The sequence below is a fragment of the Peromyscus eremicus genome, chromosome 3, assembly GCF_949786415.1.
Source record: "Peromyscus eremicus chromosome 3, PerEre_H2_v1, whole genome shotgun sequence".
In the NCBI taxonomy this organism is placed as follows: Eukaryota; Metazoa; Chordata; class Mammalia; order Rodentia; family Cricetidae; genus Peromyscus; species Peromyscus eremicus.
Genome location: NC_081418.1, coordinates 94,540,675 through 94,553,108, shown reverse-complemented (window position 1 = coordinate 94,553,108; position 12,434 = coordinate 94,540,675). Strand labels below are relative to the sequence as shown.

Here is a 12,434-nt window from a genome sequence, read left to right as displayed (position 1 = left end):
GCTCCTTGGCTCGTCAGCCACAGAAGCGGGGACCCCTGCCACGTGAGGAAAGGATTCCCCGGGAATCCAGACAGCGTCTGCCGCTTCGTCAAGTCGGATGAACGCGTCGGCCCCACGTGGCCCCCAGGACGCACCCAACGGCGGTGGTCCCAACGCGAGATATATCTCAGGCTGCAGACGTGGGAGAGGGCTAGAAATCTCAGGCCTGCGATAGGGGCCGACCGTAGCCAATGAAGACCGTGGCCGGGGGTTCCCCCGGTCTCAAGAATAATTGTGAGGCGCCGGACGATCAACGGTCGTTCTCACAAATTCAGGAAACCGTTTACGCTGGCCAAAAATGGGGGGACTCACCAATCGGAGAAAGCGGTGTTGCATGTAATTTTTGCGGTCAGGCGAAATGGAGAGCGGTCTGTCGCGTACGGAGCAGAGTGTTGTAGTCCCCGGTTTACGGGTTTCCAGGCGCAGGGCGCCTGGAAGCGCCCGCTCGGTCTCGGCACCAAATGTTAGTTATGTTAGTTTTTTAGCTGCGTTGTGTTCTTACCCAGCAAGGAAATGCCACGAAACACGACAGAATCCGCTAACAAAGAGTTTTATTAAAGGTAAAGGGACAGAGAGTGAACAGGCCTGCGGGAAACACGTGTGTGGAGAGAGGGAAGCCAGGAGCATGGCGCCTGATTTTAAATGCTGGGCGTGGACAGATCAGCGTCACTACTACACGCAAGCGCGTAGGTCACATGGCCACGTTGCGCGCTTACGTGGCCAGTGAAACGTCACGCATCTCAGTCGCGCGAGATGCCCTGACCCGGAAATGGCTATCCTGACCTGGGCCTGGCTAGACGGAAGTGTCCGCCAGGCATATGCGAACACGCCTGACCGTGGGGGCGTGTTGTAAATCTTTCACCGCCCAGCTGTATTTGTTATTTTTTGAGACTGCGTCTGACACAGAACCAGAAGCCTACTGTTTGGTTAGGCTAGCCAGCTGCAGCAGCCCCACTCCCTTGGTGCAGAGGTTACAGGAGTTAGCTGTCACCCTGGTCTTTTACTTGTGTTCTTGTGCTTTGAGCTCGGGTCCTTGATGTATGCAGCAGGCACTCTACTGCCTGAGCATCTCCCTTAACTATTTCAAGTATTAACTGCTCCTCCATCCCAGACCTCAGTGTGGTGTGAGAACCCATGGGGAAGGGGGACGAAGGGGCTTCTTGGAGATCCTTTCTGGAGGTCAAAGCTGTTTTCTGTCTTAAAGATAGAGTCTTACTATGTAGTCCTAAGTGGCCTGGAACTCCTCCCTGTAGCCCAGGCTGGCCTCGAACTCAGAGATCCGCTTGGCTCTGCCTCCCGAGTGCTGGGATTAAAGGCGTGCGCCATCACTGCCCGGCTCAATTTTTTTTTTAGGAGTAAGGGCATTGGTGTTCTGATGCAATCCATGTTTGAACAACCATCGACACCGCAACTTGCTCTCCAGGTCCGCACGCCTTTTTGTAGTGGTTACCTCACCCTGGCCTGACTTCTTCCATTCCTCCACCCCAAATGTCCCATTCCACCTAAAACACGTTCACCAACAACGCTGGCCCGGGTGCGGCGTCCTGCAGCGCGGCGCGGCGCTGTGCGGTGGGGACGCCCGTGGCGCCCCTCGGCCAGCCTGGAGCTCAACTCTCAGCGCCGACCCAGGATCGGGTGAGGCATCCGGACTTCCGGCTCAGCTAGGCCACACCCGGCCGCTTCCAGGAGGAAGCCGCCCGGAAGGCAACCCCAGACACTCCGGCCAGAGAGGGCGTTTCCGGCGCGCCCCGCCTTGGGAGGGAGGAGCCACGCCCACACCGGAGGGCGTGGCCTCCAGCCGGCGCGGGAAAGGGGCCGGCGCGGCGTGTGCGCGCTCAGCCGGCGATCGCGCGCAGCACGTTCAGGGTGGGGATGGCGGCGGCGGCGGCGGCGGCGGCGGCGGCTGGGAGCGGGACGCCCAGAGAGGAGGAGGCTTCCGGAGGGGAGGCAGCAGCAGCTCCGCAGGCCCAGGCCCCGACGAGTGCACCCGGGGCTCGGCTCTCGCGGCTGCCTCTGGCGAGAGTAAAGGCTCTGGTGAAGGCGGACCCTGACGTAACGCTCGCGGGACAGGAAGCCATCTTTATCCTGGCGCGTGCCGCGGTGCGACGGGAAAGCAAGGGCGCCGGGGTCGGGGGGCGTGGCATTCGGGGGCGTGGCATCCGGGGGCGTGGCATTCGGGGGGCGTGGCGGGCCCAGGTGTGCTGACTTATGCAGGGCACTTTGAGTTTGTTAGCTGCTCGCCTCTTCCCGAGGGCCCACGCCACTTTAGCTTGCGGCTCCGGTGGCTCGCACAGAACTTGAAGGGGTCCCTAGGGAATGAGTGAGGTGGATTTATAAGCATCAGCAGGGGGATGATTGAGCTAGCCTGTTGGGGAAAGGAATAGCAGAAGTATCTTCATGAAGCTTAGGGCAACCTTAGCTTCTAGAACTTTCCTGTGTGATAGAGTTCCCCTCACCCTTCTTGCTCCACTAATACACAGGATCGCCCCCACCTCAGTGGACTAGAATTAACTGATCTTACCTGTGCTTGTTTGTTTCGCAGGAACTGTTCGTGGAGACTATTGCAAAAGATGCCTACTGCTGTGCTCAACAAGGAAAGAGGAAAACCCTCCAGAGGAGAGATTTGGGTAGAGTCACTGTGGTACCTCAGGGTGGACAAGGGAACCGTGGGCTAGGCTGGCTTGCTTTCTTTTGTTCGTTAGTTCATTTTGGTTTTTTGAGACAGGGTTTCTCTGTGTAATAACGTCTAGCTAGAACTCGATCTGTAGATCAGGCTGGCCTGGAACTCACGGAGATACGCCTACCTCTGCCTCCTGAGTACTGGGGGGGGGGGGAATTAAAGGCTTTCGGTCCTCTTCCCACTCCACGCCCCAGGCTTTCTTATAGTTGATTCACAAGGCATCACTGAGGCAAGGGGAAGTTTGGTTTGTGGTTTCTTCATCTAGCTGGTAACACTTGCACATGTGTAAGCCTTTACAGCTGTATCTCTCACCCCCTTCTATGCTGCCAGACTCTTTTTCTAGTAACCTTAGAGCGGAGAGAAAAGTGAATTTAGGTTTTAAACAGGACTGTAGGAGGTCTTACTGAACAGCATTTGCATGGGATTTTATATGTAAGAATTAATAGTGTACAAATGGATCTCATGACATCAAGGGATATATATTTTATACATGATGTCATTCGCATAAAATCCCGTGCCTTGGTACTATGTGGACTGTGCAGTTTTGGGTCTGACGTCCAAATGACAAGAGCTGATGAAGTACCCCTTTTCCTTGTGTTTCAGATAATGCTATAGAAGCTGTGGATGAATTCGCTTTTCTAGAAGGTGAGTTCACCAGCTGCATAAATCATTTCCCTGCAGATGACAGGAGTTCAAACCTTATAAAAACACACGCCTGGTTCTCCTCTGTGTACATGGGAACAGTTCTCCCTGGTTCTTATTTTTATGGTGGAGGGGAACATTTTCCGTTCTTGGGAATTAGAGTTTCTACTGGGAAATTGCTAGCTTAAAAGGAGGAGGAGGGAGTATAAAAACACCGGTAGAGTTAGCTGGATTTACAATTTGAATCCTACTTAAATCTCCATCCCAAATATCATGATGTTAGGAATTAGAAACAATTTGTAAATTTTTTTAGAGATTAATTTTTATTTATGTGTATGTGTTTTTGTGTGAGTATATGATATACCACATGTGTGCAGATACCCACGGGCTAGAAGAGGGCATCCAATCCCCTGGAGCTGGAGTTACAGGTGGTTGTGAGCTGCTAAACTGGGTGCTGTGAACTGAACTCAGGTCCTCTGGAAGAGCAGCAAGCACTCTTAGTCACCGAGTGATTTCTCCACCCTCGGTTGCTAACTTTTAAAGACAGGGTCTCATGTAGCTAAGCACCTTGAATTCACTGTGTAGTTGAGAGTGACCTTGAATTCCTTTTCTTCCTGCATCATCTCCCAAGTGCCAGTAAATAATAATATATTAATATAATCTTCAGTTATTCTTTTCACTCGGTTCTGCCTCTGTGTGTCAGCCTATGCCCCCGCACTCTTTATATGTTATTTTTGAAAGATGCCTTCCTAATGTCTGCTTCAAGTCTAGGTTTTTGGGTATTCTTTAAGTTGTAGATCTTTGTCTTTCCACCTGTCTGTCTTTTTTTTTTTTTTTTTTTTTTTTTTTTGGTTTCTCTGTGTAGCTTTGCGCCTTTTCCTGGAACTCACTTGGTAGCCCAGGCTGGCCTCGAACTCACAGAGATCCGCCTGGCTCTACCTCCCGAGTGCTGGGATTAAAGGCGTGCGCCACCAATGCCCGGCTCACCTGTCTGTCTTAATAACAGCTTCTGTTAGTTGCCCACTGGCTTTGTAGCCTGGGCAGTGTTCTGTGTGTGCTTGAAGAGAGAGTATTGTAGTTGCTGGTGCAAAGTCAAGGGACACTCTGCAGATTTCCTGTTTTCTTTACTCATTGTTATCAGTTACCAGGTAAGAATTGCCTGTTAAATTCTCCAATCATAGCTGCAGGTTATTTTCACTTATAATTCTGATTCTGTTTATTATGTAAGACCATGTGGTTAGGTATGTAAAAGTTTAATATTATGTTGTTTGTGACAGTCCGAAGTATTTAACTAATAGATTGACTTGTTATTTCTGGTAGTGATTTTGAGACTCCCACTTAAAGGGGGTTGTTCCACCTTCCCATTTGGACAGACAGAGGTGTGACTGTTGCTTCCCTCAGCCTGCCAAACAGCCCCTCTGACAGGCTGGCAGATGCCTTCGGGCCACCATAGCTTTGGAGGCTGTCCTTAATTTGTGACTTTGCCCTCTCTAGGTTGTAGATTTGCCTCTTGATTCGTTTTCAATTATTTAGAAATTTTATTTTTATAATAAGCTTAGCTTTATTCCTTGTTCTCAACAGAGATTTGCCCAAGTTGGCAGTCATGGTGGCTCATGCCTGTAAATCGCAGTCCTTAGGGCACTGAGGCAGGAGGATTTTAAGTTTGCAGTTAGCCTCTGCTACAAAAGGAGCTCCATTCCAGCTTGACCAGTGACACACTTCCTCAAACAACAGTACAAAACCCCCAAGGAAGTTCTGAGTTTTTAGTTCCAGGTGTCTCTCTCTGGTTTGATTTTTCTAATGTTTAGTCCCCTGAATTATGCCTTATTATAGGATTAAAAACTGCCTTTGGCCTCTCCTTGTACTGTGTAGGCTCCTTCAGTCCAGTGCTGTTCTTCTGTGCAAACGTGAGGGATGATGAGGCTGTTTGGGAAGCCGTGTGTCTGTAAAGTGGTGTGGTTGGTGCTTTGTACCTTCACTTCGGGGTGAACAGGCATGGGAGCAGATATCATACTGAGGCCCCACAGGCCAGAGTGCAGAATGCTTCCTGGGCGTGTGGTAGCCGAGGCTGCTTTAGTTTCCCTGGATAGCCAGGGCACTTGGTTATTTTGAAGAAACTCCTGTGATTTTTTTTCCTTCTTCTCTATATATGTTTAAGTCCCTGGCTTCTGCATATAGGGAGGGTTGTATGAGGCATGTGGGGAGGCGAGCCTGGGTCATGTGGGGCATCAGCTCCTTTCCTCTCACTTCCTGTCCTGTCAGTCCTGGTAACTAGGTCTAGCGCAGTGGTTCTCAACCTTCCTAATGCTGCGACCCTTTAACACAGTTCCTCATGTGGTGCTGACCCCTTTATAACTGTAATGTTATGAGTTGTAATTAAATATATTTGGAGATAGAGAGTTGCTGAGGGGTTGTGACCCACAGCTTGAGAACCACTGGTCTAGTGCCTTCTGCTGGTTCTGGGGTGGGGATAGCTCCTCTTTTGCATCCCCTCTATTAGGCTCCAGTCTGTTTTGCTCTGTTTATAAATATGCTTCAGTGAGATGTTGGTGATTCATTCTTTTTCTGTTCTTGGAATTGCCCAACTGTTAGTGGATCTTTGTTCTGTATTGTGGATTTATGTCTTTTTAAAAGCTTCCTCTCTTTTGAATAGAATCTTGGAGAGTGCAAACTTGTGTGCTCAGGTGCCAACATAAACTGGGACTTTCTGAAAAAAGATTTGAGGGACTGGAGAGATGGCTCAACAGTTAAGACTGCAGGATAGCCGAGGATCCCAGTTCAGTTTCAGCACCCACATTAGGTGGCTCACAACCTCTGGAACTCCAGCTCCAGGGGATCTTGATGCCTTCTTCTGGCGTCTCTGGGCATGGTATATACACACTCACATACAAAAATACATGTAGAAGGGAATTGTTTTTAAAATTATAAATGCTTTGCTCAGGGAGCCTTTATTATTTTTAATGTTCATTGAGTAATGTATCGATTCTTTAGCTCTTTTCCAGCTCTAGTTCCAATTCTGTACATTGGTAGGTTTAATTCCCACTGGCTACTTCTTCAGTGACGTCTCCCCCTGGGACTTTTGGATAGGTGTTCCTCAGATTGGAACTGCTGTTACCGGCAACACCCTATGTGCTTTAACTGCCTGGTTTGGGACACGCCCCCAGACTGAGACACCTCGCTTGCTTTACACATTGCCCGTTGTGTTTTTAGGCACTTTGGATTGATTGCGGAGCTGGATGATTTTGTGAGCCTTTGCCGCCCGCACCTTCCTCTTTCCCTGTGCCAGCCTCAGCTTTGGAGAGTCTGCCAGTTACACAGTCCTCTTCTACTTTCCCAAGCTGCACGAAGCAGAGCTCTCTGAGAGCGTTCTCCACCAACCAAGTCTTCCATTACTCGAGTCTGTCTTCCACTTCAGGCCTGGATGTAGCTGCTGCTGGACGGAAGGACTCTACACAGTGGCTCACTGAGCAGGAAGACCAGAGTGAAAGTCTCTGCTCAGCTTCGTTCCGTGTTTTCGAGTCCTGCCTTTGCTCTTGCCCTGTGACTGGAGAACCAGGTGGTCAGGCGCAGACTTTCTATCAACCATCCTGAGTCACCTTTTTATTAACTTGGTTCTTTCTCAGCATGTCATTGGAACGTGGGTCTATAATTTATGGGATCCGCTTCTCCTTAGGAGTCAAAGCGACGTCCTAGCAGTTTTATTGAAGTATGGTTCATTTGTCATAAACAATTTAAACTATAAAATTCAGTGGGATTTTTTTCTTTTGAGATATGCATAGGTATGTGTAGCAAGATTTTGAACATTTTCCTGTGAACAGATTGACATGAGTCTTTGGTGTATGACATAATTTCCATAATGTTATTTAAATTTTATCTGTGCTATGATATGTATTTGTACCCTTTAAGTTGTGAAATACACATAATATAAAGTTTCCAGTTTTAACCGCTTTTCAGTGTGTTGCTCAGTGGCATTGAATACTTTCAGAGTGTTGCACAACCATCACCATCATTGGCCTCCAGAACTTGGGATAATGTTCTCAGGCTGGAACAGCATGTACATGGGACAGTAACTTCCTTTCCCTTACTCCTCCAGTGCCTGGCTCAATTCATTTTCTTGTGTTTTTGTGAGAAGGTGTGGGCAGTGTGTTTGGAGAACTTAGAATGTTCAGGAAGGCAACAGAAAGCCTTGGCCAGGGCTTCTTATAGTGTTCTGCAGTGTAGATCTCTTAAGATACAAAGTCTGCAGGATGTTTTCTCCAGAGTAGTAAACTCAGTCTTGTAACATGTTCAAAATAAACTTTCAGAAAAATACTAGATTTATAGAAAAGTGTTTTTGGGTCCTGCTTATGGGGTCTCCCATGGCTAACATTTCAGTGTTACCAGGAACTGACATTAATGGGTTGCTGTTTGTTGAGTTCAAGGTTTTATTTGAATTTCACTTATTTTTTTTCTATTAATATCCTTTGTTTTGAGAGTTAATCCAGAGTATTAAATTATTCTTGCTTCCTGTGTCTCCCCAGTCTTTCCTCAAGTTTCTTAGTTTTGTTTTTCATTTGTGTGTGGTTGCACATGCAGGGATCTGCTTTTATGTGGGTTTCGGGGATCAAACTCGGGTCATCAGGCCCTAATTGTTGGGTAGCGAGTGACTACTTTACCTGCCGGTCCATCTTGCCAGCTCTATTTCCTTGTCTGTCTGTCTCTTTTTTAATTGTGTGTGTGTGCTTGTGCCTATGGGCGCCATGGCACAGGAACAGATTTATTGTAAATAAACCAATGTTTATTTACCAAGGTCACCTGATAACGGTTTTGAGGAATTAAATGAGGCTGGTTGGAGGGGCCACAGCACAACTGAGGCTGTGACAATTTTATTGAGAGTAATCAGACTTTTTATACCTTTATCAGAAACAGAATATAATGGCAGTTGCCAGGATCAATACAGTTGTATTGCCAAAATACAATGAAATTGGCAAGCTATACAGGGTACACCAGATTAATGTCTGAGACCAGTTGTCCTGTCGAGCCTCTATGTTTCCTTGACTTCTGAGGGAACGCTTCACTGCCTGAGGGAGTGTGCCAGCCTCTCAGGAGCTGGAAGGCACACGGTGCCCCAGGAGCCGTGGACCCTAACCTGAAAACCTGTGAGGATGCCTCTCAAGGCAGCTGGGCCAGGCCGGCTCCATGGCTCCTGCAGCAGGTGTGGCTTCTTGTTGAGCCCTCTTGCTGGCCCTTTCCCTGTTTTTGATTACGTTGACAGCCTTGACTAATGCTGGCCAAGTACCCTATAGCCTCTTCCCCGGCCTGGTTTGTATTTTTTCTGTGATTAGTTAAACCTGTAACTGAATATAATTTTGAGTGTTACATAGACCCACCAATAGGCCTGTTATTACACATCTTTGAATGTGCATACCTTTTTTCAAGAGGAAGTTAAAATTATAGGCTTTGGCCAATAGGGAGAGATTAATCAGTGTATGTTATCAGCATTTCTTTATATAACAAGGTTAATGTTTGTGTTTATTTTCATTTGTGTGTGTGGCGTGCATGCATGTTCACATATGTGTGTAAGCCAGAGTTTGATGCTGGTTGTTTTCCTCAATTGTCCCACTTTATTATTTTTTTATTTTATTTTATTTTTTTTTGTTTTTTTTTTTTTTTGTTTTTTTGTTTTTCGAGACAGGGTTTCTCTGTGTAGCTTTGCGCCTTTCCTGGGACTCACTTGGTAGCCCAGGCTGGCCTCGAACTCACAGAGATCCGCCTGGCTCTGCCTCCTGAGTGCTGGGATTAAAGGCGTGCGCCACCACCGCCCGGCTTGTCCCACTTTATTGAGGCAGCTTGCTAGTTTGGTTGATCTAGCCAGCTTGCTGTGGTCCCAGCAGCCCCATCCTGCCTCTGTGTTGGGATTATTGGTGGGTTGCTATGTTCACCCAGCCTTTACATGGATGCCGGGGATCTGAACTCGGCTTCTTGTGTTGGTGTAGCAAATACTTCTACCTGTTGAACCATCTACTTTGGCCACATTCTTGAAATATAAAAATTCCTTAATGTTGGTGTACTTTTTAAAAATATAAACAGAAAGGATATTAGATGCTGTCACTAGAAAAATATGAATTAATATGTTTGAAAATTTTCTGGGCACAGAGACGCATGCCTTTGATCCAGCATTCAGGAGGCAGAGGCAGGTGGATCTCTTGAGTTCGAAGCCAGCCTGCTCTACAGTTCCAGGATAGCCCAGACTACACATAGAAACCCTGTCTCAAAATAAATAGATAAATAAAGATTAGGTAGGTGAAACCATCTCATATTGGACTAGAGAGTTGGCTCAGTGGTTAAGAACACTTGTTGCTCGAACAGAGGACCTGGGTTGGTTCCCAGTTCCCAGTACCCAATTAGTGACTGACAACCATCCCTAACTTTAGTTCTAGGGAATCTGACATGCTCTTTTGACCTCTGTAGGTACCAGGCACTCACATGGTATGTTTATACACACACACAGGCAAAGCACTCATACACATAAAATAAGTTATGAAAGCAGTGCACATGATTTAAAAAGGTAGTAGTATTGAGCCAGGCATGGTGGCACATCCCTTTACTCCCAGCATTCATGAGACAGAGGCAGGTGGATCTCTTGAGTGTGAGGCCAACCTGGTCTACATAGTGAGACACTGTCCCAAAAGAAAAGAAAGTTCAGTTGAGTTCAGTTAGATTGTGGTGATAATGTGTTCCCCAATATATCGTGCACCCTAATAAACTTATCTGGGGTCAGAGAACAGAACAGCCACTAGATATAGAGGCCAGAAAATGGTGGCACACACACCTTTAATCCTAGCAATCCAGAGGCAAAGATCTGTCTGGATCTCTGTGAGTTTAAAGCCACATTGGAAACAGTCAGGCATGGTGACTCACGCCTTTAATCCCAGGAAGTGAGCCTATAATCTCAGGAAGTGATGGCAGAAAGCAGAAAGGTATATAAGGTGTGAAAACCAGGAACTAGAGCTGGTTAAGCTTTCAGGCTTTTGAAAAGCAGTTCAGCTGAGATCCATTTGGATGAGGACTCAGTCTGAGGAAACAGGATCAGCTGAGGAACTGGTGAGGTGAGGTAGCTGTGGCTTGTTCTGCTTCTCTGATCTTCCAGCATTCACCCCAATAACTGGCCTCAGGTTTGATTTTATTAATAAGACCTTTTAAGATTCATGTTACAGTTAGAGATTTTGATTTTTGTTTCCTTTCTACTTTTGGGTGCTAGATTGTGGTGTAAAATGCGTGTAGACTACCTAGTGTCGAACTTCCTGCTCTTTAGACTTCTTTTCCCCGGTGACATGACTGTGATGTCATATTATAGGCAAAAACTCAAAAAAACAAAACAAAAACCAAAAAACCAAGATGTAGGTAGAATTTAAGTTGACTAGTCAATTAACATTAAAGTTGTCCTGGGCTGCCTCAGCAAGCTCCAATAATTACACACTCCCTTAAAAGCAGCGCTTCCCGGGTGGGGGGTGGGGGGCTGGAGAGAGAGTTCAAATCCTAGCAACCACATGGTGGCTCACAACCATCTGTAGCGGGATCTGATGCCCTCTTCTGGCATAAAGTCATACATGCAGATAGTATACTTACATACATAAAATAAATAAATCATATATATATATATATATATATATATATATATATATATATATATATATATATATAAGAAGGCAGAGCTTTCTCCTGACCAAGGATAAAAGGATGTCAAATTCAAAGCATGGGAGAAAAGGCCTTTCTTAACTGTTGCTGGCTTTGCAGATACAGGGGCAAAGTATCCAGAAATGTGGGCAGTGTCTTGAAGCTAAGATCAATGGCGGCCTGCGTAGACAGAGCCTCACTCAGTCCCTGTACAGATTCTGTCAGAGTGAGTTTTTCCAGGACTTGATCCTGACCGCTGTGGCCCCAGCATCTGGCTTGGGTGCTAGGCTTTCTCTGCTGATCTCAATCTCATGAGTTTGCCACACACCTTGCCCACCCCAGCCGTCCTTCCGCATTCTCTACGGTGATTTGTTGATGGAAACTGTTGCCTTGTCCCTGCTACAGGTGACTTTCAAGTTGTATTATTGAAATAAGTGAGCTGGCTCTTGAAAAACGGAAGAAACATTTAGTCACTGTAATGGCTCGCGGCATGTCACTGTGGTTTTTAATTTGCATTTATCAAATGCGTTATGCAAATACTTTGTCCCGGTCCCACCACGTACATATTTTAATGTTTGATGAGTAATTCTTCCTTGTGTTCAGCTCTGTTGGTGAGACAAGTCTAAGGAAGCTCTTGGGCTTCCCAGGACTCTGCCTTTCTGCATGTCCTTCTAAGGCTGTGGAGAAGCAGGACTTCCCTTCTCAGTATCTCTTTGCGCTCCTTCCTCAGTGTCAAATCCTGAGCCAGTGGGCCAGAAGGGGTTGGGCATTTCCAGTGTGTCTGGCTGGGTGTGTGCTAGAATAGAGCTGGATGGAGGAGAAAGTGAATTACTGAACCCTGATGCTAACATTATAAAGCCTAATTATTATCTGCTGGCACTTTTTGTATGCATGTGTGTGTCTGTGTACATAAGCACGTTTGCCTGAAGAGGTCAGAGGTGTCAATTAGATCCCCCAGAACTGGAGTTACAGGCCTGACATGGTTCTGGAAATGAAACTCCTGTCTTCTGAAGAGTAGTTTGCTCTCTTAACCTGTATAGAACCAGGGATCTGATGTTTCCACTTCATGCTAAGTATCTCAGAGCAGCTAGAATTTAAGGCATTTTCCCCTTTAAGTTTTCTAACTATCTCATCTTGGGTTTTATATTTCTTCCCTCCTTTCTCATAGAAACTTGTTTTTCTTGGGGAGGTCTTTTTGATTCATTCTCCGAATTTTGTTAGTTGCAATACTTTTGTTTTGAATTTGAAATGGTATTAGGAGAATTCTATCTTTTTAAAGAGGCAAATACTTCTCTAGGTCAATTCTAGTTTGCTTTCTGTTGCTGTGATAAAACACCGACCAGAAGCAATTTGGAGGAGGAGAGGGTTTATTTCATCTTACGTTTCCAGGTCACAGTCAATCATAAAGGCAGGCCAA

General features: G+C 46.5%; 1 protein-coding gene across 1 annotated transcript; it reads left to right on the top strand.

The window, feature by feature from the left end:
• Positions 1-1,779: 1,779 nt before the first annotated feature.
• Positions 1,780-7,672, top strand: Pole4 (DNA polymerase epsilon 4, accessory subunit). The gene is made up of 4 exons (XM_059256736.1): positions 1,780-2,139; positions 2,582-2,666; positions 3,323-3,364; positions 6,572-7,672. Exons 1-4 carry the CDS (start codon positions 1,912-1,914, stop codon positions 6,583-6,585), a joined length of 369 nt encoding a protein of 122 aa, XP_059112719.1. The 5' UTR covers positions 1,780-1,911; the 3' UTR covers positions 6,586-7,672.
• The last annotated feature ends 4,762 nt before the right edge of the window (positions 7,673-12,434 follow it).